Below are 27,989 nucleotides of genomic sequence, written 5' to 3'. Positions count from 1 at the left end.
ACATTGCACCGTGCCCTCTGGTCTGTCCAGGGCCTCCTCTATGGGTGACTTATATCTATTAAAATGGAAGGTTTGGGCCTGGCAAAACGACCACCCTAAGGCTGACAGATCTAACAATAACATAATAGAATATAACATAACATAACATACAGTGGCGTAGCTAGACCTACTTCCACCTGGGTCCTTAAGTTTGTCGTCCGGTGCAGGTAAGAGCGGAAGGGGGTTGCAGCTGCCAGATGACATGTTCTAGGGGTGTTGGGGGTTGGCGGCTGATGGATGACTTGTTCTCGGGGATGGTGGTAGTCGACAGACACGACTTGTTCACCTCCGCCACCCCCAAAAACAAAGCCACGCGGGGCAGACGGCCCCTCCCGCCACTGATAACAGAACACACCATAACAGAACATAACTTGTCAGATAGGAACAAGGGTGCTAAGGTTTATATTATTTCTGATTGGAAAGGAAGTAATATACAAGTTTTACCTGCACTCCCTGAAGTATCAGTGGTTCATCAGCTGTGTATCAGCAAGCTACTAGTTAGGTATATGTAATGCTGTAGCATGAGGAGTCCTACCATTTGTGTCTACAAATAAAATAAATAATCCCATGTGGTAAGACTCTAATGTGTAATACTATATTCATGAAGAGTAAAGGGTGCTTATCAACTCATGCTTAGAAGCTGAATAGTTTCCACAACAGGTTATGTAATAATACCACAACATTGTCAACCTATCTGTAGAAAGATCAGTCTTAATAGTATGTGCTTTATAATTTGCATTCAAAAGCTGTAGAGCTGGAGAAACCTTCAGGACAGCCTTTGGAAAATGATTATGAGTTTGACAAGGTGTGTTCACGAATCTTGTCTTGACTGTTTTTAGGTATGCAGTCTGACACAGCAAAGTGCTATTATATGAGTTTATGTAGCTTTTATATAGCACATGGTAGCCAAAACGTAGTGGAGCACTGTAGAGTACTAAAGACAATGATACAGTGAATGAGTAATTTGAGGCCTCTGAGATCAGATGTGGATTGATATTACCTTGGTATGTAGTCTTCTTTAAAGAGGTGTGTCCACAGTCTTTAGGAGGTTTATAGCTGCCCTGCTGCATATGTGAATACCATTCTATGTCCAGTGGTGTGAAGTAAGATGACTGGGGGCCTATGATGAATGTGAAGAGGGGTTCATGAGTCTCCATTATCACAGATATTCATTTGCCTCTGGTGGAATGGGGCCACTCTGAAGGGTTTGGGGGCATCTGAAGAGTTTGGGGGCCCCACTGTGCCACAGGGGATGCATGGGCCTGCGGTACCCCCAGTCCACACCCTGGGTGCACAGACGAAGAAGGACTCTTGGCTTGTTCTTTGATTTTTGCACTTTTTCATCTATTGTCTACCCTTATGTCAGTTGTTGGCTTGTCTAACAATGCAGGTAATTAACAATAATATAATGCAGTTGCATATACCAATTATGAAAATACATTTGTGTTAACACCCTGAGCTGCCCTTAAGTACTGGATCTAAATGCAAACAAATGACACCAAATACAGAATAAAAAGAATGAAATATGCTTAAAATATCAATGTAAAAGTGAGTGTTAACATATATAACAGTGTCCCGAGAACTTGAGTTACACATAGCTCCATGACCTAAAGTCAAACAAGTGGCACCAAATCAGAAGTATAGAAATGGTGTTGACTCAAAATATTGATGCAGATGGGAGTGGTAAGGTGTCTTGAGTCCTTAAAATGGTAACTAGGACTGCACCATAAAAACAATTGCTATCAGGAGGTCCTATACATTGACACAAAAAGCTATTAAAGACCCCCCACGAACAATACCTAATTAGATATGAAGTATTTCTAGAAAGTTATAGATGTTTGGTATGTAAGCTCAACCTGCGATTTAGCACTCCACTTACCATATACAATATATTTGACATTTAACCAGCGTACTATATGTCCTAGAGTGCAGAATGTAATTTTCATCTGTTCATCTTCAGTGAGTAGTAGTGTTACCTTTTTCTAAATGAATCTAATGTGTAAGGCCTGCCAGGGCTCCTTCATCTCCCAATTCATTTTCACCTTCCTCTAATGCCTCTGGCAAAAATAAAAATTGTGGTAGGAGACAGAGTTGCGTTGTGGTTGCACCACATCTGACCATGCAACATGGGTCCCTGACCACTTCCGGAACCTCTGTGAAAATCCGGGGTTTATGGTCAACAAACAACTGTCAATAGAGAACGACTGAAGAGCCTTCCTTTAGCTTTTTTCATCTTGAGCACTGAAGTCAATCTTTCCATTGCTGACTTATCCTCAATGCATTATAGTGAGAAATGCAATGGCTATCTCATGACGAAAATCTATTGCAGACAATACCAACACCTACAGTGGGCTTTTGGTCAGCCCATTGCTCATTATTGGGTGGCTTTCTTCACTCTAATGCCAGTATCATGTTAAGTGGCTTTCCATCCTCTTGTGTTTGTCACCCTCCTCCCCTCCCCCCCCCAAGTCATCCTTTTGACAGGATGACTTGAATCCTTCCACAGCACCAGAAAAGGGAACTATTTTTCTATTGTTTCCAGCACTCCATGGAAGTGCAGGTGTTTTCTTATTCCCCCCCCCCCCCGTGTCCTGCTACCTGCATCACATTCTCATCTCCTTTACTTCACAATCTTTGTTTGTAAATAATTTGTATTGGGTTTTTTTCAACATAGATACATAAACAGAATGTCAAGCATGACAGGTCATTATAGTGATGTTTAACAACTCCAGAATTGTCAGAAACAGAGGTGTAAAAGTGTGACACAATCACGAACATGATCGATGCCACAAAGCCACTGGCGCTTGTGAAAAACAATAAAGCGAATACAATTGTATTTGTGATAAATAGGGTTATTCCTTATATAAATCCTTGTGAATAATATTCCATCATAATAACAAAAGTGCCAATAAATTGTGGTAAAAGTGAAGACTATCATTACCACTATCTGCTTAAGAAGCAGAAGATGGAAGAACAGGGGGAGGGGGACAACATGGGAAATAGTGGGTGCACTGGTTCAGAGCAAAGGATAGAGTATCATAAGTAAGTCCAGGTCAGGGGGGTTCACCGGCTGGTAAATAGTTTATTCAATGTTGTGTGGGGTGAGTCATGGATGGGGGAGTAGAAAAAAATGGGGGAAATCAGTGGCTATTGTGTATGATCAAGGAGATTATTGGGCGTCCCGAGGTTCCTCACGGAATTTCCCAATAAGTGCGTCCCAGAGGTCTGAAATTGGGTATCTGCGAAGGCCTTATATTTCTTCCCTGTGCAACAGGGCACTTTCAGCTTGAGCCCATACCAGTACAGAAAGCACCCATGCAGAGGCCACTGGAGAAGTCAGCGTCTTCCATCTATGAGTGATGAATCTCTTCGCTAAAAGGATTGCCAGGTCCGAAAATCTGGTAAGTGTATTGGAGGATGGTCCATGTGCAGTGTGTGAGGTGCAATATAACGTCTTTAAAATATATAGTGTTAGTGAAGTGCAGGACCAGATCATATGTATCATGTCTGCATCTGGAGTCAGGCAACGGGTACAGACCGCGTTGGCACAATGGAAGTATCGGTTGATGTTCCTAGGGGTTAAATAGGCCCGGTGTAGAATATATAGTTCGATTAATTGAAAGCGGGCATTGCAGGATACTGAGGAGGGATAGTTAGAATATACTGCCATTCTCTATCCCTGCAAGCACAACCAATATCCATGTGCCAACGAACACGTAGTGTGGTGAGGGAAATCAAAGTGTGTGTGCATAAGGCACTGGCCAAGCAGCTGGTTTGGTGACTTCCATGGCACAGTGTGCACAAGTATTGTATAAGCAGCTGTTGTGCAGATTTCTTCTGCGTAACCTCCCTGGGCAATGTGACAGTGAAGGAAGCGTACAATAAAAACTGACCAGGTGGGATCCCAGTGGCAGCTATCAATTCGTGATACAGGTCACTAACAGTGTGCTACCCCACCTCATACCATTGTGACAGTTCCTGGGTGGTAGTGTGAGTGTGACCCCTTGGCATGCCACGCAGGGTCAATGCTGGGACATAGGGGGTAGTCGGATGAGCGAGGAATAAGGCTCTGTGATGACATCGATGTGCAGAAGGGGGTTGTCGGGTGGTGAAGTCTTAGAGAGTCGATGAAATAAAGTCAGGATACATTTCATGGTCCAGGAAGGTAGAAGTGATGCAGTGTCATTGAGGTTTTGGCTGCCTCCTGTACTTCCTATGTTGCTTCTCCCAACCCCATCTGTTGCTTCTCCCAACCATCATCAGCCCACTTGACTTAAAATACTCCAACCTAACTCCTCCTCTGTTGAACCCCCTGCTGCTCATGTTGCCCATCAGTGTTAATTTTCCTACATCTATCCATACTTGCCCACCCCCCCGCCATCACATAGCTATTTCTAAATATTACTTTTTGTTTGGACTCATCAACTATAATTTGCCTGCCGGCCACTCCTTTCTAAAATAAAATAACTTTGTTTTGCTTTTTATATGGTTGCTGTGTCATGATGTATGAGCGCACAAGTAACAGTGATGCATGCACACATATAATTCATGATGGTGGACCCGCCGTGGCCTCATGCTGCATACATTTGCTTGGGTGATGACACTTTGCACTTTGCTTTTCTGGTGCTAAAAAAAATGCAATTGGAAGGCAAGACCTAATGTCTTTGAAAATATTTGCTCCTTTTTGTTTGACAATTGGAATTCAGTCTAGCTCCTGCACTTCTTAGCTGGTCCATAAGCTTCACTGCTACATGCCAGATCCTCCGCTGCCATTCACAACATCAATGCCCTGTTTTCAAAGGTTTTCCCTGCTCCTAGATGGAGCTATTTTTTATCAAGCTGGCTAAACTAAAGAACATACTGCGGCTGCTCATGTATATACAGGATAGTCAGGTCTGAAGGGCAACTCATTGTCAGCTGTTTAGGTTCTGACAAAGGAAAAAGTAATAAATAAAAACAGTCCTTTCAGCCATTTTAAATTCAGCCATTTTGCTCTTCCTCTATTTTCAGGAGTTGGTCAGGCTATTTAGGGTTCCAGGTTGTAAAATACAAGGTGTGCATAAAGATATGATTTCAGCTTTTGTAGTCTGGGAAGTACTTTACCCTGTTCCATCACCAAGGGGTCGATTCCGATCTGGGTCGGAGAGCTCTCCAACCGAGCTGGATCCGGAGTGTTTTCCGACCGAGCCAGACCCCTGCAGTCCGACCGAGCGAGTACGATGCGACCGCATGTTGCCGGACTCGGTTCGGTCGGGATCCCATAGAAGTTAATGGGAGCCGATCGTACGACGTGTACATGGGCTCCCATTGACTGAATGGGTACGTCTCACACAAGGACCCCCCTACAATGGGTACGTGTCGGTGTCATCCGCACCGTACATGCCTGTGCTGAGGAGACCCTTGGGTCTCCCCCTGTGTCCGACGCGGACCCCCAAAGGCAGCTTCCCGGACGTTTTGCGACCCCGAAACTTCGGCTCGATCCGGCTGTCCGACGCGTACATCGTACTCGCTCGGTCGTGAAATGTCTCCATTGCTCGGTGCAAATCGTGTCCGTACGAGTCGGCTGGAGTGGCTCGGATCCGGAAATGGTTCTTTCGGAACACATGCGTACACTTGCATCATACTTGCTCGCTTGTACGGGTGTCCGAGTCGGTAATGAAACAGGCGTCCGACTCATACCTTTTCCCCACTGGATCCCGTTTGGAGCCCTTCCAAGCGAGATTGGAATCAACCCCCAAATCTAAGACTCAGGGATTTATTCAGAGTTTGGTGGACAGGGAACTCTGTCACAAATTTGAAAGAGAACTCTGTCTATTCCATGTGATTCATTATCATAACAGATTCTACTACACTTTTTATTGTTCTGGAAGCTATATTCCACCCCGAAGAAACTGTTTTTTACTCCACTTTTACAGATTTTAAATATCAGATGGTGCAGACAAGCCTTATCTTATTTGCAGCTTCTTCAAACCGAATATATATGTCTGATTGTTTGGAAATATATAACTTCTGCTGTTCATCTAAGACATATAGAGAGGAAATAGCAGATATGGATATATATTTCATGTACTATTTAGGAATTATATTTCTGTTTTTTTTTTTTATTCACTGGATTTTATGGTTCACATTTGTACATGGGTATGTTTATAAACATGATGCAGGTTTTTGGCTTATTTTCTGTTCACCTCCTCATTCAAATAGTTTGTATCACAACCGAGTTAGTTAGCTTAGTCCTTTGATCTTGTAAACTCCTATATATATATATCTACATATATATATCCACACGAAAAGCTCCCAACATTTAGGCGCCTCACACAGCGTACTTTTTTCACCTTATTTATTGGTTGGTTTTTAAAGGTTCAGCATTATCCATCGAGCCTTCTTACAGCATTCCCATTAATTCAAGTTCTTTCAACCAACATGTTTCGAGCAATCCTTCGCCCTTGATCACGGCATAATTCATGGAGTGCAGCAGCCAAAAATCTACGTCACACCTGCGACTGGTTTAAATATCCTGCCTCAGTGGGCGTGTGCACGCTGTGCATTCTGGTTGTAATAGTTCAACACATTATTCTTTCAAAGTTTGTGGCGCTACATCCAAAACGCTGATATTTAAACCAGTCGTAGGTGTGACGTAGATTTTCGGCTGCTGCACTCCATGAATTATGTCGTGATCAAGGGCGAAGGATTGCTCGAAACATGTTGGTTGAAAGAACTTGAATTAATGGGAATGCTGTAAGAAGGCTCGATGGATAATGCTGAACCTTTAAAAACCAACCAATAAATAAGGTGAAAAAAGTACGCTGTGTGAGGCGCCTAAATGTTGGGAGCTTTTCGTGTGGATACATATATATATATATATATATATATATATATATATATTCACTGGAAAAAACCATAGGTTTCAGGGGTGTTATAGTTAGCTGGACATTTCCCTCGTACAAAACCCTAGAAATTCCCCTGTTATAGTTAGTTCAGCTAACTATAACTCGCGCCCCCGCAATGCACTGCTGATGACGTCACATATTACATCACTCATGACATGGTCAGTGACATCAATCATGACATCACTCATGACATCACTCATGACATCATCCATGTGATAAATCACTGCATCTTCTCACACCCTAATTTAACCTTTGATACACCAACTCAAAATTTCAGACGTCCATTCTCAAAACCATAGATACTCCAATACCAATAGCTACATACCCACTCATTAACTCTTAGGTCTACATACACCTCCACTCACTCACCTGTACAGTCACTCATACTTACAGTCACTCCGTACAAGACTATCATATGCATTTATACACCTATATAGACACTCACAGACCGCCAATCATCCATTGAGGTACTGACACACCTAGTCAGTCGTGCAAGTAATTAAACACAGTCCAATTTACTCACCTATACAGGTAAACACACTCAAGTTCACTTACTCATAAAAATAGTACCACATTCTTACGCTCTTATACAATCATTGATACAAGCACACACTCATCCATACAGCCACTCTCACAATCACACACCCTCACATATACCCACGTATACACTCTTACACGCATATATACTGCCTTTCACATATGTAGTTAGTCACACATGTACCATTGAGATATACATTCAATCCCTAACACACCCATACATACACTCACCCAACCATACAGTTGATCACAGATGCACTCTTAAAACCATGCACCCATAGAATCACCCACTCACCCACTCACACATCTATGCATAGAGTCACACACACCCTACCCACACAAACACTCAGGCAGCCATACAGATACTCAGACAACCAATCAATAACCCATATAGACACTCATATAGCTATTCACAAAACCATGCAGCCACTTATACACCTATACACAGACACATACAGACATTCACACAATTTAGCCACTAGTCCGCAGTAAGATACGTTTAATGACTCACTTATAGAGTCAGTTACGCACCTAGAAAATCATCCATTCACACACTTGTACACCCACTAATTCTTCCACAGGCCTTTCACTATAAATATATAAAATATATTTAAACTTTACAGAAACACACAGTCACTGGATGACGTCATCAGTGACGTCATCAGTGATGTCATTTGAGATGTCATCAGTGATGTCATGAGTGATGTCACTGACCATGTCATGAGTGATGTAATATGCGACGTCATCAGCAGTGCATTGCGGGGGCGCGAGTTATAGTTATAGTTAGCTGAACTAACTATAACAGGGGAATTTCTAGGGTTTTGTATGAGGGAAATGGCCAGCTAACTATAACACCCCTGAAACCTATGGTTTTTTCAGTGAATTACTAAGGTTTTTTAAATGCCAATTCCTAACTATAACGCCCCTGAAACCTTTGGTTTTTTCAGTGAATTTCAAAGGTTTTTTAAATGCTAATTCCTAACTATATCAGGCCTGAAACCTATGTTTCTTTCAGTGAATTTAAAAGGTTTTGTAAATGACAATTTTTAATGTATTAATTGTTATACTGATTTTTTGATACTGATTTACTACAATTTTTAAACTATTTATTTTTAGATATTTTTTTTTATTACATTATAATTACATTATACATTACAATACAAAATATACTTTCTCAGAATTAATTACTTTAGTTTAAATACTTGGCAAATAGGCAACAGACTTTTAAGTACAGTAGTTACAGTTGTTTCAATGGCCAACCCAATTTCAAACACAAAGCAACATTGAGCTCAATGTGAATTTCTAGTTAAATGCAATTAGTTACTTTATGGATTACTTTTCTAACCACAGGACTGGATCCTAGATTCAGTCCTTGGACATCTCCTGTAAACAGTTGAGTATAAGCGTTTTGGTTACAGTAGTTATTTTTAAGGAATATTATTGTATTTTAAAAGTTGACACTTAGAAATGTTTTCACATAGAATCACCAATGTTATCCTATGGCAGAATATTCACTTAGCAGGTAAGTAGTGTTATTGTTACTTTTTCTTACTCAGTGGTGGATCCTGGATCCAGCACTGGCCAACCTCCTGTAAACAGTTGAAAGAATGTGTTTAAGTCATACTGATTTTTTAGGAATATTTTTTGTTTGTGAAAATAGACACTTAGAATTTTTTTTGCTGAAAACCACACAATGGATTCCTATGGAAGGAAATACAAGTTACTGATAAGTACACTTAGAATTACTTTTCAGGGTCAGTGCTGGGTTAAAAGATGCAGCCCTGGGTTCTCTCCTGATAACAGGTGAGTAAACCGGAATTCGTAGTTCGGCTGATTTTAGAGGAATATTTTTAGTTTGTGAAAATAGACACTTAGAAACTTTTCTGCTGAAAGCCACACAATGGATTCCTATAGAAGGAAATACAAGTTACTGGTAAGTACGCTTAGAATTACTTTTCAGGGTCAGTGCTGGGCTAAAAGAAGCAGCCCAGGGTTCTCTCCTGATTACAGGTGAGTAAATCGGAATTCGTAGTTCGGCTGATTTTAGAGGAATATTTGAACAATGGTGAAGGAAGGGGGCGGGGCCTGAGGTGATATGTGTGCAAACACGCCCTGTGGCGCATTTTAAGTTGGGGAATTAATTCCTCTTCAATCCTGAGGTCCCCTGGGGGGCAACTAGCCCACCAGGTGCATCCAGTATGCGCCAGGGAGCTGCATTGCAGAGAGGTGTTCAGAGGCCACGCCCCTTTTTACAACACTCTGCAACGCAGCTCCATGGTGCTTACTGGAGGTATCTGGTGGGCTAGTTGGTCCCCAGGGTAGGAGCTGAGCGGAGCGCCCCATTAGTTTTGAAAATTTTGCGAGGATTCGTCAACCGGCGCCAAAGTTATTCAAAATAGAATTTTTAGATTTCCTATGGAAACTCGGTCCTAACTATAACTATCTACTGGCAACCGCCAGTAGATAATATATATATATATTATATATATTATCTACTGGCGGTCGCCAGTAGATAGTTATAGTTAGGACCGTGTTTCCATAGGAAATCCGCAACATTTTATTTTGAATAACTTTGGCGCCGGTTGACGAATCCTCGCGAAATTTTCAAAATAGGTGGGGCGCTCCGCTCCGCTCCTACCCTGAAATTCTCGGGGGGATTCGTCAAGCGGGGGCTGAGAAAAAAAGGGGGTCCCAAAACGCGTTTTCCCCATGCAATTTTCCGTAGGGACCTTTAGTCCAAGGTACAGCCCGAACGGCTGAATAGAATTACTTGAAATTTGGCAGAGAGGTAGTCCTCAGGTCAGGGAAGTGCCTTTTGCAGGTCTGGTGTCAATCTGTTCAGTAGTTCCTGAGAAAATCAAAAGTAAAATCATATATGTGGGCGGAGCCTAACCACACATCTCATCCTGAGATCTGATTGGCTGTCAGCACTTCATCCAAGAAGTGTTGGCAGCCATCTTGGGACCAATATACATGATAGAACCTCATTAAAAAGCATTGCAGTTAATAGAAGGTTTTAAGACTTTAGTTACATTATAAATCATTTGTTGATGGTACCATACTCATTTTAGGAACTGTGGTATGTTCTAAGGTGATTTCACCATGTGAAAAAGCCTTCTGCTGGGATATCATGATTGGGAGAAAAATATTGTCTCATGCTTTTCCCTCATAGGTTTGGAAGGTGATCTATAAGCTAAACTGAGAGCTTATTTTCTGTAAATTCACATTATCTTTCTCAGTCATGTGAGAATGAAGTCTGACATTCTCAGTAAAACATGTACATCCAACAAGGGCAGAGACTGTCAGTTGATTCCTTTGTGTTCTACTGCAGCTTCCCAGAGTGTTCCAAAGAACAACTAGAGCGCTAACAGTCCTATTTATGATAAACGTATGGCACACCTGAAGCCATCTTGCTTGGATTAAAGTGGTAACTCTTAAAACATTTAATTTAAAAAGGAACAAAATGAGGGGGTTCATTTTTCCATAAAAAGCATGATTAGTGCTGCAGAAAGAAAAATTAGGGCACATTTTGAGTGACTTCTCAAATCCTCTTCTATTTCATTAAAAAATTCTGACATGCAGACTGAAACATGCACTTTCAATACCAGCAGCAGTTTTCCCTGGTGAGCAGTAGCTTTACTACAGTGACCTAATGAGCAAAAAGAGTGCTAACATTCAGAATTTATGGCAAATGTGTGACATCTGAATGCCTTCTTGATGGAATCAAAGTAAAAAACTGAAAGTATTTCCTACTGAGGAGACTGCAGTAAATGAGGAAATTAGGAAACTTCATAACAAATAAGTCTCCCAAGATGGCCACCAGAGACAAAAGAGCCCAAATGTAGCCCAAATATCACCCAGATGTAGCCCAAGTATAGCCCAATAACAGAATGTCCCAGAATGTTCTTAAAAACAACTAGAGCGCTTACTGTCTTCATTATGACAAAAGTATGGCACACCTGAAGCCATCTTGATTGGAATAAACTGGTGACACTTAAAACATTTAATTTAAAAAGGAACACAATGAGGGGGTTCATTTTGCCATAGAAATTATGATTAATGCTGAAGAAAGAAAATGAGGGCACATTTTGAGTGACTTCTCAAATCCTCTTCTATTTCATTAAAAAATTCTGACATGCAGACTGAAACATGCACTTTTAATACCAGGAGCAGACTTCCATGGTGAACAGTAGTTTTACTACAGTGATCTAATGAGCAACTAGAGGGCTAACATTCAGAATTTATGGCAAATGTGTGACATATCTGAATACCTTCATGATGGAATCAAAGTAAAAAACTGAAAGCATTTCCTACTGAGGAGACTGCAGTACATGAGGAAATTAGGAAACTTCATAACAAATAAATCTCCCAAGATGGCCACCGGAGACAAAAGAGCCCAAATGTAGCCCAAAATCACCCAGATGTAGCCCAAATATAGCCCAATGACAGAAGTGTGCAAAACACTTATTATTTTGTGTTTTTGCAGTGTTATATAGTGCAGACTTGTCAGGTATTGGAGTGCTTTACATGAGCATTGGTTACATCAGACGAGAACAAATTCATTTTGGTTGTAGACATGGGGAGGCTAAGTGATTTGACCAGAATCACAGAATGTCGAGCTGAAGCAGAAACTCCAACCTGGTTCCCCAGTTGCAAAGTCTGCAGTTCTGGAAGTAACACCACATCCTCTCCCCTAAGTGCAACATTTAATCAAGTGGTCAACTGGATAAAAAAACAAAGATAACAAATAATTTAAAAGTGCTTTGTCGCTATTTGAAAACTCAGAAAATATGTCCTTATTTTAGTCTTTTAGAGCACTAACCATAATTTTGATGCCAATAAGACACTCTCATATATGTAATTTCTAAAGGAAATGCTCTAAGTATTACAGTTTTGATTACATCAAGATGACGTCAGGCGTTCCACACTTTTGTAATAAATATAGAATGTTAGCAATCTAGTTGTTCATTAGGATACTGTTGAGAGGCAGAGGCCAGGGGCACGGACTCTGAAAATTGAAGGCAGGTAGGAGGGTGCAAAGGCAACAATTTAACCACAGTGAGCAGGCAGGAAGGGCTGTGGCAGCACAACAGACTATGGAGGGCAGTGGAAAGGGGGGCAGGGGCAACAAACCAACAATACAGGACTTGGAAGAGAGGCTGTGGCAATGTAATAGACCATTGTGGGCAGAAGGAAGAGGCAATGGTAGTACAACCATACATGCCAACAGACCCGATCCAGCCAGGAAACGTCCAATGTTTTTAAGCTCAAATGGGCTTTATTTGATCTGTTTCCTGTCTACAATCTCCTCTTTTTCAATGTAACTCAAAGGGGAAAATCAATACCCCAGTTTTTTTTCAAAATCTCCCTCTTACCAAGTTCAAAATGTTCGCAAGTATGGTACATTGGATCATGGAAGGAAATGGGGTAGGGACATGGACTTGGATAACAGAGGACAGGAGGGACATGGAGAGGTGCACCAAACTGACCCTGCAGGGCAGGCATCAGGGTTTTCAGCAGTACAATACACCACACAGGGCATGCGGGACAGGAGTGCAGCACAACAAGCCATAGAAAGCAAGAGGGAGGGGACAGGACCATGCACATGGACAACAGAGAACAGAAGGGCAAGAAGCAATGGTAGCTAGCTGACCATAATGGACAGCCAGGAGAGAAAACTGCAGCATAACAGACCATAAAGGGCAAGAGGGACGGATCAGGGGCATTACAATGGAACAGACAAGCCAGGAGGGAGGGAGTAGGGGTCTGCACATGTAAACAGAGGGCTGGGGGCAAGGGGGCAGGGCAGGAGCAGCAAGACAGCCATGGAGGTCAGGCAGGATGGGCACTAGAAGCAAGACACACCATGAAGAGCAACAGTGAGACTGTGATGGCATACACACAGACCATGGAGGGAAGGTGGGAGGGGGGCAGGGGCAGCTAACTGACCACACAGGGAAGGTGGGAGGGGCCATGGCAGCACAGAAGACCATGCATGGCAAGTGGGAGGGTTAGTGGCAGCACAATGGCTATGATGGGCAAGAAGGAGGGTGCAGGGGCATGCACAAAGGACGATGGAGGATAGAAGGGAGGGTCAGGACCTGTGCACAGACAAGAAAGTTCAGGGGAAGGGGCCTCACAACAGACCGCACGGGGCAGGCAGGAGGAGCAGTTGCAGCACAACAGACCAGGGAGGGCAGAAGGGTGTGGCAGTACAATGGACCATGTAGGACAGGAGGAAGAGGATAGGGGCATGGCATGTGGACAGGCAGGGTGGAGGTGGCAGGGACAGGTTACAGTCATCTGACAATGCGAGGCAGGTGGGAGGGGAGTGGCAGAGTAGATAGGAGTGGCAGGTCCATGGAACATGGTGGGCAAAAAGGATGGCATGCACAAAGACATCGGAGGGCAGGGGGAAGGAGAATAGGGGCAGCAAGCTAAGCACAGAGTTTAAGCAGGAGGTCAATGATGGGGCATAGAATTGGGCAATGGAGGGCAGGAGGAGTGGACTGGTACATCATACTAAATTGAGGGCAGTGGCAGCACATCAGACCATGCATGGCAGGAGGGAGGAGGCTAGTCCATGGATTCACACAACAGAGGATAGGGAGGAGGGGGATGGGGCAGCAAGCTAACTGTTCAGAGAAGGCGGGTATTAGGAACTTTATTGTTTTTAAAACGTGTGTCTGTGCAACTACTTAAAATATGAACAAGTATGCAGCATAATCTCACTTTTATTCAGGAAGAAGAGGACGTTTGTGACTGTGACTGCGGGCTCACTTGGCAGAAACACCCCCTGACCCTCCACCCCCTATCGCAAAATGTAATGCCCGTGAAAAGGGTAGGTGAACACAGTGTTATGTAGAACATAGTCCTGAGAGCACGATTGAAAATGAAAACTAGATATAGTGTATGGTATAAACTATGCACCAAAAGTGTGATATAAGATGAACCGGGCGTGAAATATAATATGCAATACATTGTGCGCAATGACAGATTCATTGGAGAGCGCGAGATAGCACAGGCTCTAGCGCGTGCTATGCGATATGCGCCTTGGAGTGTAATATGCACAGGGCAGTGTTGTGTAACCTAACTAGTCTCTAAAGTTGTAATATAAAATATGTGCTGGGGAGTGTAACGTTGCATATGCACTGTGACAAAGATATGGATCCCAGATTGTAATATGTATGGCATAGCACTGTGCGTTATAACATAGGCATCGAGGAAGGCACGTTAGATGGGGCAATATAACCTGTGCGAGACAAGTGTGGCATGACATATTCACGGGGTGATGTTACAGTGCACATGGGCTAGAGAGTGTCATAGCATATGCACTAGCTAGTGGAATACAACACAGAGGTGTGTGGCACTCAGCAGGCAATGGTGGGTGTAACACAGCATTGGGCTCTGCCAGGAGCGCGCTGTGATTCTCAAGTGATGTTCGTCCCCTTTCCAGAGAGTAAAATAAAAAGTATTACACATCTGGCAGTGGATGTGTGTTTTATTAACCGTGAGGGGGGTTTCTTGCATAGTTTTGGTCGAATTTTTGTCGAATCCCCTTTGAATGGCTTGGTGTGCATGTGTATTAAATGTGCCCGTCAATAGCTACCCATGTTTGTATAAATAAATGACAAGGGTGTCTACCGGGATTAGGCACGGTAGGGCATCAGACATGTCAGAGCTTCACTAGTGGTGTAAATACATTCCACTTGGATTCATTGTATGCATAGTCGCCTTTTAATGAATATCACGCAAATCGTCAAGGTGATAGGTACGTACGGTTTGTCCAGCATGTCCTAGGTGTGTTTATAAATATATATTTTTTAAAAATAATAAAAAACAGTGGCCGGCCCTTGGGATTGGGGTCAAAAAAATATAATTAGGAGACAGGCCCTGGGGGATGGGGTCATCAGGGCCAATACATTGGAATAAGAAGGGGAACCACACAGCCCCCTTCTTAAAAAATTAAAATAAATAAAAGACTGGCATCGTGCCGGAGGCCACGCCCCCTCCTTGCAGCACTCTGCAAACGCGCCCCCTGGCTAGTTGTAAGTTGGGGAATTAATTTCTCTTCAATACTGAGGGTCCCTGAGGGCCAACTAGCCCAACGGGCATCTCCAGTATGCGCCAGGGAGCTGCGCTGCAGACAGGTGTTCTGAGGCCAAGCCCCTTTTTACACCTCTCTGCAACGCAGCTCTGTGGCGCTTACTGGAGGTACCTAGTGGTCTAGTTTGACCCTAGGGACCCTTAGGATTCAAGGGGACTTAATCTCTCAACTTAAAACAGCCACAGGGCGCGTTTACACAGTGGTGAAGGGAGGGGACGGGGCCTGAGGTGACGTGTGCAAACACGCACTATGGCACGTTTTAAATTGGGGATATAATTTCCCTTCAATACTGAGGGCACCTGGGGGCTAACTAGCCCACCAAGTGCTTCCAGTAAGCGCCACTGAGCTGCATTGCAGAGAGGTGGTCCAGGCCGTGCCACTTTTTACACCTCTCTGCAACTCAGCTCTGTGGCACTTACTGGAGGTACCTAGTGGGCTAGTTGGACCCTAGGGACCCTCAGGATTCAAATGAACTTAATCTCCCAACTAAAAATGGACACAGGGCGTGTTTACACAGTGGTGAAGGGAGGGGACGGGGCCTGAGTTAACGTGTGCAAAAACGCCCTGTGGCCTGTTTTAAGAGGTAGTTTTAATCCTCCTGCCCTATTATATACTAGGGGCTTACAGAGGAGGTCATGCTAATCACAGGGGGACCCCAACGCATAATGTTCCCTAGTGTATGTAGGTGTTTTCACTGTATTCTAAGTGTCTTTTAACATAGCACTGGCTCTAGGACTGGTTAGTCAGACTCAGTTACCACCAGTATCCGTCTGAAAAAGTTGAGGGTACAGGATGATTTTGCAACAAGGCTTCTTTCTGCTCTTCTTTTTGTTCTTTCTGCACGTTATCCTTCTTCCTTCACTTTTCTTCATCTTTGAGGACTTCTGTTGCTTCTTTCTGCACTTCTTTTTTTTCTTTCTGTCCATTTTTTCTTCTTTCTTCACATGTCCTATCTCTGTAGGCATAGTTAGAAATTAGCATTTAAAAAACCTTTGAAATTCACAGAAAAAACCATAGGTTTCAGGCACATTATAGTTAGGAATTAGCATTTAAAAAACCTCAGAAATTCACTGAAAAAACCATAGGTTTCAGGGGTGTTATAGTTAGCTGGACTTTTCAATTGTACAAAACCATTGAAATTCCCCCGTTATAGTTAGTTCAGCTAACTATAACTCGCGCGCCCGCAATGCACTGCTGATGACATCACATATTACATCACTCATGACATGGTCAGTGACATCACTCATGACATCACTGATGACATCTCAAATGACATCACTGATGACATCACTGATGACATCATCCTTGTGATAGAGTGACAGACCTCCTCTCACCCTAATATAACCTTTGATACACACATTCAGAAACAGAGACTAAAATTTTCAAAACAATGGACATACCAATACCAGTTACAATAACCTCTTCAGTAATTCTAAGATCCACATACACATCCACTCATTCACCAACAGTCCTATACAGTCACTCATACATGTACTCACTCATCATATGTACTCATACACCTATACATCCTGTTACACAATGCCACTCATCCATAGAGTTACTCACACACATAGTCACTCATGCTAATAAAGAATCAAACATACATTTACTTGCATATACAGTTATACACACACCACCACACTTACTTCTACGGAAACTTACATATACTTAGTCTTTTAAACAATCACTTATAGAAACACATACTTATTCATACAGGAACTCTTTCAATCTCTCACTCTCACATATACTCACTTATATACACCAATAGTCACATATACTAGTTTAAAACATATGTAGTTACTCATAAAGACACTATTGAGACAGTCATTTACTCACTAACACACCCATACACACACTCATCCACCCATACAGTCCTGCACACATGCTGTCTTCAACACATACAAACAGTGAGTCACTCATTCATGCACCTATGCACTATGTAATACCCCCCACCGAACCATGCAGACACTCAGACTGATAATCAAAAAACCAACTAATAACCTATATAGACACCCATGTAGCTACTCACCAACCCATGCAGCCACTTATACACAAAGAGAGAGACTGATACAGATATTTACATATTTAAACATTACTCACTAAGCCATGTATTCACTATGATACACTTAATCAGTCAGTTACACAATCAATTTTTCAAAAACAAATCATCCATTTAGACACTTATATACCCATTTATTCTTCCATCGACCTTGAGATACACATATATAAAACATATTTAATTTTCAGAAAAACACACATTCACTGGATGATGTCATCAGTGATGTCATCAGTGATGTCATTTGAGATGTCATCAGTGATGTCATGAGTGATGTCACTGACCATGTCATGAGTGATGTAATATTTGACGTCATCAGCAGTGCATTGCGGGCGCGCGAGTTATAGTTAGCTGAACTAACTATAACGGGGGAATTTTAATGGTTTTGTACAATTGAAAAGTCCAGCTAACTATAACACCCCTGAAACCTATGGTTTTTTCAGTGAATATATATATATATATATATATATATATATATATATATATATATTTCTTCTCCTCCACGTCAGGGCAACAAGAATCCCCCTATGCCACTCGATCAACGGACACGGACCAGTAGGTAGTGCAGTTTAATTTATTCCTGGTATATCGCCATAATGTTTCGGCTCGTCCGAGCCTTGTTCACATGACAATGTAATGCTTGTGAGCTCCCAATATAAAGTGACAGTGCATATTCAAAATGATCACGTGAGAGGCATTAAAATAGACATAAAAAAGTTACTGGCATTGATTTCACATTGTCACAGCAAAATGCATAAAACGACAAGTCTAAAATACGGCATGGCAACCCCTGTGGAATAATATTAACAATCTTAAATTTAAAATAACTGTTAATTAAAACCATCATTATATCAAGCAGCAATGATAAGTATATACATGTGCAAATTAATGTGCAAATGTCATTGCTTATGTGCAAAAGAATGCTAATGTGCAAACAATGCTAAATTATGCTCAATCACAGCCTAAATGCTTATTGATCAGTTACCCGCCCCTAAATTGAGGGCAGTCTTCGGATACTGGTTCTACCCTGGATATGGGATGTCTGGTCAGATTCCCTTGATAAGGGACTCGTCGTTGGTATATGCAAGGTTAAATCCTTTGTATCAATAGATCCTTGTTTAATTTTGCCATCAACTAATTTCTATATAGCAGCCTCTAGTGCATGTATGAAAATTTAATAAAGTGATGAACATTCTGATAGTGACTGTTAAAAAACATTTTTTTGCTTTTTCCTGGACAGTTCCTAAGTTCATTCGAAAATTATTTTCTTGTATGTCTTAAACTACTTCTTGGTGTCAACGCAGTGAGTGAGCTTTCATGGACCGTGTTACAAACTTTAAAGCAGGAAGCCCTACCGCCTTAAGTTAATATTAACTGTTTGGACTTTTACCCAGTTATTTTGTGGGTTTAAGCTAGTCACTCTGGTTAAGAATGTACACAAAGCGAAGGACTCATCACCCTTTATATATCGGCTGCATATTGGCATAGAAAATTGATTAGTAGGCATAAAAGTACAGATGGCCTTGATTATTGGTGAGTATAGGCCACCAATAGGGTAGTTTTCACGTACAGTACTGGTTTATAAATATATAAATAGATGGTAAAATGATTAATCTAAAATCATACAAAATTCATATATACATGCAGAAAGTACAAAGGCTTTAGATACTCAATGAAATCAATATTAAATCTTGCCTCTGTCTGGAATAACCGATAAGCACAGGATCAATACATCTGTTCTAAAACAATGTGTAAAATTTCATGAGTAGCTAAAATATGAAAAGCTAAAAAAGTGACTCCTGTTCTAACCGACCAATCATCTCTTATGGTGATCTAAAACCCATAACTTAGCCCAAACAGTTATGTAAATATTCTGTGAAATTTAGGCCACCCGGGGTCTTGGAATCAAGTTGAAGAATGTACCGTGGCTCCAGTCTCCATAACTTGGATTCCCTGTCGCCTCCCCTCCTGCTGGGTGTAATCACATCAATGACAAAATATTTAAGTCCACTGTTGGTACTATTGTGGACCTCCCTGAAATGCCTCGCCACAGGATACGTGTTGTGTTGATTAGATATGGCACGGAGGTGTTGCAAGATGCGTTTGTGTGCGGCCAGTTTGGTGCTGCTAACGTACTTAAGCCCACAGGGACACATGAGAAGGTACACAGCATACTCGGTCTTACAAGTTAAGAGCTTGCTGATCTTACGCTCCCTGTTACTAAAGGGATCAATGTATGTTTTCCTGTTAACCCCATTAAGGCAGGCCTTGCATGTTTTACATTTATAAAATCCGCTGTTGGTCTGTAACCAGGTGGCTTTGTCAATCACTTCTGGGCTGGTATTGACCAATGAGTCCCTCATCGATGGGGCCCTACTATGCATGATCGATACCCTACTTGGCAAAGTCGGTCCTATGACAGGGTCACTTATTACGGTGGGCCAATTCTTATTAATGATTTTGTGCAGGCTGGAATGTTGCCTGCTGTAGCCCATGATAATCCTAACGGGTTGGATATGTTACCCCCTCCCACACCGTCAATTGTGATATGCTGGGGTTCATTGTTTTCTGCTGCCTTTTTGTCAATGAGGAGTTCATTTCTGCTATGCCCCATGGACCTCATTATAGTGTTATCAATGGCATGCTCTGTGTACCCCCTCCCAAGGAATCTACGCTTGCTCAGTTGCTGTGCTTGTCTTAAATCAAACTCATTGCTACATATTCTTCTAAGGCGTAGCATTTCTCCATAGGGGATACTGCTAATGAGGTGTGGCGGGTGTGCACTGTTTGTATGTAAGGTCGAATTTCCAGAGGTTGTCTTCCTATACAATCTGGGCTCAATACTGTTGTTCTGTATGTATATCTCGGTGTCTAAGAATATGATGCAAGACTGACTCATGGTAACAGTAAAATGGAGGTTCAGGCTATTGTCATTAATCCCTGTTACAAATGCCTCAGCCTGTTCTTTGGTACCATTTCATACCACAAATAAGTCATCAATATAACACAGCCAAACAACCACATTATTTTAAAGGATTTTGCTGAACTGGCTCTTGAGGACCAGTTCCTCCCAGCTACCCATGTGCAGACAGGCGTAGCTTGGGCAGAAACTGGCCCCCATAGCTACGCCCCTCACTTGCTGATATAGAAGATTGTTGAACATAAAGTTGTTATTTCTAAGGCAATGTTCCAACATCTCTATGAGCATGTCATTATGGTCCTTATACTGTGAAGATCTTTGTGATAAGTAGTGCTGAACTGCTCGTATGCCATCCTCATGTCTGATGCTGGTATAGAAGGATGTTACATCCAAGGCCAACATCCAATATCCCTCACTCCATACCACATCTTTGATCTTTCGTAAGATGTCCCCCGTGTCCTGAACATAGGATTGCAGTGATTTTACAAAGTCCTGTGAAACGTAGTCTACATATATGGATGTTTTCTCAATAATCCCATCTCTGGCCGAGATGATTGGTCTGCCAGGGGGTTTGCTAATACTCTTATGTATTTTAGGGATAAAATATATCGACGGGGTAACTGGATTTTCTTTTTTGAGAGATTTATGTTCAGCTTCCGTAATGAGTTGTTTGTTCTTCCATCTCGTCAATTTTTTGTAATATTCATTGTGAGATATTTTCATCACAGCTGGGGTATTGCGTGCATAACATTCTCTATCGTTCAATTGTGAGTATGCTTCTCTGTCATAGTCCTCGCGTGTTAAAAGGACAATATTTCCTACTTTGTCACTCCCCCCCACAATAATGTTTTTCTCCTTTCTCAGTTTCGACATGAGGGCCTCATATTGTTGGGTCTGCTTGCTATATTTGCGTTTCTTGTTTTGCGTTTCATTGTGCAGTTTTTTTATTTGGGCTGTGACATTCTCGTGAAACACATCTAGAGAGTCCCGGGGCATTATAGGATTGAAAGTGGATGGGGGTTTGTATGGTGTAACAGGAGTCCTCTGACTTATGTATAGATATATATATTCAAACCGGATTCCTTCCTCATCCTCCCAGCGGCGATGAGAAAAGGTGCGAACTCCTCTTATGTATGGCGTGAAATATTTTTATTCTTGCTCACTTACAAAGTCATTACGTGTTTCGGCCGGTACAACCGGCCTTGCTCACATTGTAGAAACAGCGTTACTCTGATAGTTTTTTATATACCACCTCTATGTGTCACATGACCTTTAACTTACATGAAAGAAAGACTTCCCAAGTTATAACGTGGTTGGCTTTAGCGAGTTCAGGACAATTAAACATTCTTGGTGCCATCCGGCATTTTAAACCAATTATGTAAGGTATAAATACAAATTGTAAAATTGTTAATACATCAAAACTGATCGTTTTGAACTCTAAAAACCATAAGACCTACTTATATATATATATATATATATATATATATATTATCTACTGGCGGTCGCCAGTAGATAGTTATAGTTAGGACCGAGTTTCCATAGGAAATCTGAAAATTCTATTTTGAATAACTTTGGCGCCGGTTGACGAATCCTCGCGAAATTTTCAAGACTAATGGGGCGCTCCGCTCAGCTCCTACCCTGAAAGTCTTGGGGTGATTCGTCAAGCGGGGGCTGAGAAAAAAGGGGGGTCCCAAAACACGTTTTCCCCATGCATTTTCCCATAGGACCTTTAGTCGAAGGTACAGCCCGAACGGCTGAACAGAATTACTTGAAATTTGGCAAAGAGGTAGTCCTCAGGTCAGGGATGTGCCTTTTGCATATATGGAGTCAATCTGTTCAGTAGTTCCTGAGAAAATTGCAGTTAAAAGTACATAAATATATATAGGCGCGCACCGTGCGCGCACCGTGCGCGCACCTTAACGTGCGCAAGCGTAATTCTGATTGGTGGTTACATGCCAGTCAACGTTCAAATCGGTCGAAATCAGGAAGTGTCGGACGCCATTTTGTGCGTTTTGTGTCTGACAGTGAAAAAGAAAGGTGGAGAACGTGAAAAGGGGGCAGGGTAGAGAGTTCCTGACCCCCTAGTCTTTGTCAGGGGGTCCCTGAAGGACCCCGAAGGGTGAAAACATTTTTTAATTTTTTTTTCAAAAAATCGCGGGGTGCGCGCACCGTGCGCGCATGGTGAAAAACCTTAAAATAAATAAATAAATATATAAAAAATATAATAAAACATACATAACTTAGCATTTAAAAAACCTTGCAAATTCACTTAAAAAACCATAGGTTTCACACATGTTATAGTTAGCTAGACATTTCACTCGTAAAAAACCAATGAAATTCCCCCGCTATAGTTAGTTCAGATAACTATAACTCGCGCGCCCGCAATCCACTGCTCATGACGTCACATTTTACATCACTCATGACATGGTCAGTGGCATCACTCATGACATCACTGATGACATCATCCTTGTGATAGAGTGGCGGTCGCGCGAGTTATAGTTATCTGAACTAACTATAACGGGGGAATTTCATTGGTTTTTTACGAGTGAAATGTCCAGCTAACTATAATATGTGTGAAACCTATGGTTTTTTAAGTGAATATATATATATATATGTATATATATATATATATTTTTCTTTTTAAAGTTTATATTTGCAAAACGGAATGTTTTTATTTGCAATATGGATTCATGGATTAGTTTCTACTCATTGACTGTGTCTTATTTGAGCTACTTAGCTTTAAATTCTGACTTCGCAATACCCTGGATATTTATTATCAGTCATATAGTTTTGTCTGTAGTACTTTTATTCTGTTTATATTTTTCATTCCTGTTTTTAATTTTATTGTACTGTATCTTTTATGCTTAAAACCCGTCCATATCTAACAAAGAAACAATGTCTATGAAATCAGGCCCTGAGATCCATGGTTATCGATTCTTTTCCAGGACATATCTGCATTTAACTATCTCTACATCTCTACATTCAGTGACAGCCGGCACTGCTCCTGGGTGGTGGGCGTGGGGGTGTGTGTATATGTTGTGTGCAATATAAAAAAAACACTTACCTCGCCGCCGGGTCCCGCGTCTCTGCTCCTGCTTTCCTTGTCTTGACTTCAGGGAAGGAAGCACAGTCAGGCTCTCTTGACCAATCACACCGCTGATATACAGCATTGTGATTGGTCTGATCATCCTGGTTTGATGCTCAGTCAGGGAATGGGGGCCTGGGCATGTTCTCCATGTAGGCTGCAATGCAGCCTGCATGGAGAACAGGGAAAGTGCACATGGCTTTTTTGGGTGGCCCGAGAGGGCCGGCCAAACAGTCATGTGCACTTAGGAATGGGCAAACCACTCCTCCCCTGCCCTGCTCCGAGAGAAGAGCAGCCCCGCCCACCCGCAAAGCAGCACAGAAACAGAAAATGATAACTTAAAGTTATTATCATTTTATGTTTACTTTATGTTGCACTGCTTAAAAGCAGTGGGGCAACGCTCCTCCGCTATAGCAGAGAATCCGCCACTATCTACATTTTGTGCTAAATGTTATTCTCCAAGCTATTCCATTAAATCTGCCATTTGGCAAAGCAAAGTGCTAGCTCTAAAAACAATAAATCACATGATATACAAAACATTTTCCAGTTCATACATCAATACGTGAGTCCATATCATAAAGTATTTACATGAAAAGCAGCTTTATATTAAAAAAAACAAGTGTGTTACAGTTAACTTCATTAGTGGGGGCCTGCGTGATGAGAGTCCATGTCAATATTGAGCAGATATAGTATTTCACATATCTGGTTTATTTACTTCAACCCTGAACCTAAGCTATAGTGCAGGATTGTATTTGCTAAAATGTATTCTGTGGACACGATTTAAAAAAAAAAAAAAAGCATATATGGTTTTTAACAAACTGTTTGCTCTCTTTCTGCTTGTATGAAAGGGCCATAAGAAAACTACCAATATACATTTTCGATAAGTGTTCACTAAATGTAACCTCTGAAAAAGCCCTCTTCCTCTACATGGTAAGAATACTCATTTACTTGGCACATTAGAATGAAAACCAGGACTGAGACACACAAAATATAAATAAAAATGCACTTACCAAATGGTTCATTTATTGTATGATTCAAATATTTCTTACATATAAAGGGTATACGGGATTTACAGAGGAAAGTCTGCCAAGAGGGTAGCCAGGCGTTAATCACTCCACACTGCTCTCCTGTAGATGGACCACCTGATTTGTCTGAAACCCAAGAAAAATCTAAAATTATGATTGTCCCCTTTTCAAATCACGTAATCAAATATGTACCACAATATTTCCTCCATGGTCCATATTTTGCGTCATTACCAGTGAAGTAGCTCAGACAGTTAAATCGCCCAACTAAAAAAGCAGTGGGCCACAGGGAGAATGTCTGAGGTGACCAAGGTTGGGAATCGACTGTTGCCATGAGGAGCAGGGTCAGTATTGATTTGCAGTAGGCGGGCCTCTAGGGCAGATTTATAGTTAGGTGGACAGGTTCTCTGTTTCAGCCACGATGGAGAGTCTTATCCGCCAAACACAAGGTCCCACCATGGGTGGGGTACAATTTACTCTGTCACTGTAAAACTGTCTCTGACCTTCTATCATATCTAGAGTTGATGCTCAGATGGCTCTGTTTTTGTGTTGTCTACTACTGTCATGTTTATGCTGCCAGTGAGGTACAGCAAAAAACAGAAAAAATGAAACTCACTCCGCGGGAGAAAACAGATGTGGGCTCATTACTATTTTATTTTTCAAAAACAAACACCCGCTTTCTTTGCAAGTTTGTTTTTGAAAATTAAATAACTTTGGAAAAGTTTGATGGCCAAATGTCATGCTTGATAGAGTTGTCCGTGAACATTTTACTACATTGATAGGAACTGCCATGACAGTGGTTCCTTTCAGTGTTATAGAGATGTCCAGAGGAGAGTCAGACATCTTTGAATTTGGCAGACGGAGTAAGGGCTGCATAGTTCTCCGCTACCCTGTTTGAATTTACAGTCTGCTATACTATAAATAAGGCTCTTTGTTTAGAGTTGCACAGTGGATGAAAATCACAGGCGCGGCTGGTACAGCGGTGGGGTGCGGGGCATGGCAGGGGGAAGTCTACATATGACAGGATAGGGAAAATAAATAAGTAAAACCACTTACCTTGCGCTCACTGCATCAGGTGGAATTATTGATTCCCCTTACCCACTGCTCTTACCTGTACCAGCCACTCTTGGAAAAACAGTGGTTTGGACTTCGACCCCGATAAAATGCCAGTGTTTAGACTATAGCAAAACCAAAGGGGATGATGGATGGAGTGTTGAACATTGCAAGCACTCACCCCCAGTCAACTGATCTGGGTTTAATCCATCATCATTCTTTAGCTCACTCCACCACCCCAGTTTAGACATGGCCATATGCAAATCAGTCTGACCCTGTGCCTCATGGGAACAGTCCAGCCCCAACTGCCAAGCCATGTCTTCCCTGGACCAGAAACAAGCATCTTGGGACAGGTTTCTATTTATAGTTTCAAATATATACATTTACCTATTTATTTTCAATATTTTTGTCCACAATATTTTTGCAATCGATATTATTTTACTTTACACAGTAAGAGCCCTAATCACAAAGGTACATTTACACATGAGTGAATTTACACATGTAATTTCACTCTTACTTTGGAGTAAATCTACTACTTTTGGCTATTCCTCAGTTCTGGGTATGCATTTATTCCAAAGTATAGACTTGCATGTTATCAACCCCTGAAACAAGTGATTGGAGCCAAATTTACAAGTGTAAAGTTACTACTTGTAACTTCCCACACGTACGCAAAGACTGTGATGGAGATCTATGTTACTGTGGTGGAGATGCCCACCACCATAGTGGGTGTTTGGATTAGTGTACCCCTCCCTAAACTCCTCCATACCCCTCCCTTAATCCTCGCTTAACCCCTTCTTATCCCTCCCTAATCACCAACCATGTAGTTGGTGTTCCCCTCCCAATTTTTCTATCACACCCCTAGTCCTTCCCACATTTACTATTAAGGGGTCAATTACGATGTCGTGCGGAAAGCCTCCAACCGACAGTCAGACTCTCCTAGACCGTGTCGGAACCCGTCTGCACAACTCAGTTGGATTCCAATCCTCCTGTCTGATTACTATGTTTGCGGTCAGAAGGGAAACCATTCGGTCATTCCGAATCGGTAGCAACCGACTCTCGGAGAGTCCGTGTCGGTCGAAGCAGCATCGTACAGCTCTAAGGACAGCGTTTCCAACCGAGCGATTATGATGTCGATTTCTAACAGCCTTTCTAAGTCGGACTGTCCGACACAAAAAAGTTGTCATAAACTGATTTTAGGGGCCCCTAGCAGGCCCCCCTTCATCTGAGGCCTCTGGTTTGTGGCCGAGGGGATACCCAAAGGATCCGCCTGTAAAACCATGCAGTGTGTAGCAGTTGCCATGGGGTGCCCCCGACAGGGTGCAAGGTTTTCTGCAAACATGCCTTTTCCCCATCGGAGCCAGTGTTGTCGGTCAGACCACAGGCTCCCATAGAAGTCAATGGGAGTCCTACCGAACAGTGTTCGGTCACATCATAATAGTTTGTGCGTAACCGATGTCTGCGCATTACATCGCAATTGGCCCCTTAGTAGCAAACTTACATGTGTAGAGGCTCCAGTAGGCATTATAGGAGAGAGGGAAATGGTGTTTTGCCAATGTAGGCTTGTGAATTAAATTTGTAGTCAGTAAGTAGTACTATTTTATTATTTTGCTCCGTGCTACAAAATGCAGTTTGTCATCTGGGCCTAGAGTATGTAAAATCAGTGTTTTTGTCCTCAATACTTTTAAGCTCGATATTATGTCATAGAAGCACTGGCAGGAGATGTGCTCACTAGTCCATGCCAGATGCATATGTAAATTCATTACTTGAAAATGTAGGCAGTCATTCATATGGAAACCTTTAGAAAATGTTGAAATGAATTGAAATAGTAAAGTATCACAGTGCCAATGAAACAGAATGTTGAAAATAAATGCTAGTCATACCAGGGGCCATGACGAACAATGCAACCGCACTTTTGCTGCATCATGGACTAATGTCTTTTATGCGTTATGAGTATTGTTTTATTTAGTGCCAAGTGTCTCATTGATATTCAATTCCTGTATAAGTGCTGATATCTGACATAGTGTTTTGTTATAAAATGCCAAACAAAATCTTTCAGGTACCAAATTTAGATGTTTGGACTGAAGACTGGCTGGTGAGTCCCCAGCAGACTGGTAGTTTTTTATACGTTAAGTTAAGTTAAGTTAACATGTTTTGTATAGCTCACAGCTGCCTCAGCAAAGAGGCGTCCCAGCACTGAAGCAGAACAGAGAGGTTGGAGATCATAAGAAGGCACTAGGCTGTGGGGAAGAGATGGGTTTTAATAGCTCTGCGAAAGACCATGTA

General features: G+C 41.9%; 1 protein-coding gene across 1 annotated transcript in view; it reads right to left on the bottom strand.

The window, feature by feature from the left end:
- PLA2R1 (phospholipase A2 receptor 1) overlaps positions 1–27,989 on the bottom strand; it is a 946,386-nt gene that overhangs the window by 520,243 nt on the left and 398,154 nt on the right. Inside the window, exon 6 of the mRNA XM_085645464.1 lies at positions 24,642–24,782. Within this exon, the coding sequence (XP_085501590.1) occupies positions 24,642–24,782 (141 nt within the window). The remainder of the gene's footprint in view (positions 1–24,641; positions 24,783–27,989) is intronic.

Source organism: Triturus cristatus, chromosome 3_1 (assembly GCF_964204655.1).
Source record: "Triturus cristatus chromosome 3_1, aTriCri1.1, whole genome shotgun sequence".
In the NCBI taxonomy this organism is placed as follows: domain Eukaryota; kingdom Metazoa; phylum Chordata; class Amphibia; order Caudata; family Salamandridae; genus Triturus; species Triturus cristatus.
The sequence above is the reverse complement of the archived record's forward strand: the minus strand, read 5'-3'. Positions and strand labels throughout refer to the sequence as shown.